Raw genomic sequence first — 3,031 nt, forward strand, 5'->3', positions numbered from 1 at the left:
AACTGATGGATGGCAATTAAACTGGTAGATATTTAAGATCATTTATAACCATAATTAGTGACTATGCAGTTAATAAGGTGTGGAAAGTGCAATAGCGTCCTCCAGCTGTGTCTGTGTCTTGAATTCTGGATCCAAGATATGTAAAATTTCACAGAAAAAGGAAGATTACAAAAGGGAAAATATGAACAAAGATAGACATTTTATGATTAAAATAATGGGATTATCCTGAATTATCACTGCGATTCAATTAGAATTATAAGTGAAAACATAGCTGCAAAATAGAGCATGGTAAAATCATGCAACATGAGACTGACTCACCTCATGCCTTAGGATTTCCTTGGTGGTATTTTTCACATCAATGTAAGTCTTAAACAGTTGTAAAAATGTGACTAATATTCTGTGTTTGTTGCTACCGTTTTAGTTGCTAACTCTAAAAAGAGACAATGCAAATCAATAGGATTAGATTTCTATGGAATGACTCCTAGGTGAATAGCAGGTACACAGAATGTGCATTCTGGATAGGATGTGACTGTGAATGCATTTATCAAGTATGCTACATACACAGGTATATACATGGATAAGTATATAGAAATGTGGTTGATGGTATCCAGTCTGGAACATCAAAAGTTAATCAAAGATAAGGACAATTGAATGGTGATATAGACACACTGACCAGTGAATCACAAGTCTGATGTATAATCTATTATTTTTCAGGTATATGAAATATGCTTTTAATAGGATGTTAATATTAGTATATTTTCTACATATGTCATCATTAAAGAATGTCCTTAATTTCCAGACTGGACTTGGAGTCCTGGCCAATATGTTTCTACTTTTTTTCTACACTTTCATAATCCTAGGTCACAGACCTAAGACCACAGACATGATCTCCTGTCAATTGGCCTTCATCCATATAGTGTTGGTCATCACTGGAAGTGATATTTGGCTTAGAGACATATTTGAATCACTGAATATTGAGAATGACTTCAAATGTAAGACAACATTTTACATAAACAGAGTGATGAGAAGCCTCTCAATCTGCATCACCTGCCTCCTGAGTGTGTTCCAAGCTGTCACTATCAGTCCCAGTACCTCTTTGTTGGCAAAATTTAAATATAAACTAAAAAAATATATGATTTGTGCTTTCTTATTTATTTGGTCTTTCAACTTGTCATTAATTAGCAACCACATCTTTTATGCTGGTGCTTTTATTAATGTGAGTGTGACCAACCAGATGAAGGTCATTAAATTCTGTTCACTCTTCCCCATGAACTACATCATCAGAGCACTGATTTTAACACTGACAACCTCCAGAGATGTATTTCTTGTAGGAGTTATGCTGACCACAAGTGCATATATGGTGATTATCTTGTTCAGACATCAGAGGCAATGCAAGCATCTTCACAGCCTCAGCCACTCAAGTGCATCCCCTGAGAAAAGGGCCACCCAGACCATCTTGCTGCTGGTGATTTTCTTTGTGGTCATGTACTGGGTGGACTTCATCATCTCATCTACCGTAGTCTTGTTGTGGATGTACGACCCAGTCATCCTGAGTGTTCAGAAGTTTGTGATGAATGTCTATCCCACAATTAGTCCTTTGGTACAAATCAGTTCTGATAATAGAATAATCAATATGCTGAAAAGCTTGAGATCCAAGTGTCACCAGATTTTTTAAAAAGGGTTATTTTTCTCCTTTTTAATAAAATGATTTATTTATTTCTATTTGTTTTTATGAGTAATTGCATCAATATGTGTGCTTTGTGAAATTCCCGATACCCACAGAGGTCAGAAAATGTCATTGCCCCCACCCACTTCAAGTGGACTTACAGATGGGTGTAAAGCATCATTCTGGTTTAGCTGCAATTATTTTTTCCTAAATACATATTCTTCTTAAATTGTTTAATAGTTCAAGAACAATTCAAGATTCTTCATTTTAAAGAAAATTAGTGGTATTACATAAGTACAGTCTTGTGACAGTGCTGTTGCCAGGTAATAGGGTTCTCTAATTTTATTGTAGAGCATAAGTTGGTTTTACCACAGGAATTCTCTTATCTCCCTCTTTACTATTTATCATTTATTTATCATAAATGTTCCTTTGATGCTGAGGTTGCTCAAAGGAAGCTTCTTGCTGATATTGACTTTTGAAGCTTTTCTTTTGAAGGGATTTTAATCTACTCTCAGTCATCAAGAATAGTTTAAATATCCTATTGTAGCTTTAACTCTCTATCCTAAGTATAGTTTCTCTGTAGCACAAAAATAATGTGAATCGAATTTTACATTTTTAATCAAGGTTAATTAATGGGATATATATGAGAATTTTATTTGCCTATGTATTTGGCACTTCATTTGTTTCACAGTTTCTGAAATATTATTGGTAACTAAAAATTGTTATATAAATGAACATTGTGTGCAGTGTGTTTTTTGTTAACATATGTATACATGTGTGTGTGCTCATATGAAGAATGTGTGTGCATGTGCACATGGAAGTCAGTAGAAAACCTTGCCTTTTGTTCTTTATGTGCCATTCACTTTTTATTTTGAGAGAGCATCTCTCACTGTAACCAGGAGCTTACCAAACAGACAAAGATGGTAGCTCCAGTTATTCTCCTGTCTCTGTGTCCCCAGATCTGGCATTAGAAGTGTTCATCACCATACCCCACCATTGAAATATTCTGATTTTCTTTTATAGGAAAATAATTTTTTCACACAATATATTTTGATAAAGGTTTCTTGTTCCCCTGGTCCTCTTAGTTTCTCCTCTCCTTCATCTGCCTGCTAAGGTGTGGTCCAGATTAAAGTAGGATCTTCCTACCTCAAATATTCAGAGTAGCAGTGGGTTTTCAGGAACGTGAGGGGTGCGTTCACTCATGGAGACGGTGGGACAGAACTAAAGGGAGATCACCAACTCCAGTTGGAATGGGACTGATGGATCATGCGACCAAACCCGTCTCTCTGAATGTGGCCAACAGCGGGGGCTGACTGAGAAGCAAAGGACAATGGCGCTGGGCTCTGATTCTTCTGCATGGACGGG

General features: G+C 36.3%; 1 protein-coding gene across 1 annotated transcript; it reads left to right on the forward strand.

Annotated features, from left to right (window-relative positions):
- The first annotated feature begins 757 nt into the window (after window positions 1–757).
- LOC119807020 (vomeronasal type-1 receptor 90-like) lies at window positions 758–1,675 on the forward strand. Its single transcript, XM_038319159.1, has one exon. It carries the CDS (start codon window positions 767–769, stop codon window positions 1,673–1,675), a length of 909 nt encoding a protein of 302 aa, XP_038175087.1. The 5' UTR covers window positions 758–766.
- Window positions 1,676–3,031: the final 1,356 nt, after the last annotated feature.

Source organism: Arvicola amphibius, chromosome 2, assembly GCF_903992535.2.
Source record: "Arvicola amphibius chromosome 2, mArvAmp1.2, whole genome shotgun sequence".
In the NCBI taxonomy this organism is placed as follows: Eukaryota; Metazoa; Chordata; class Mammalia; order Rodentia; family Cricetidae; genus Arvicola; species Arvicola amphibius.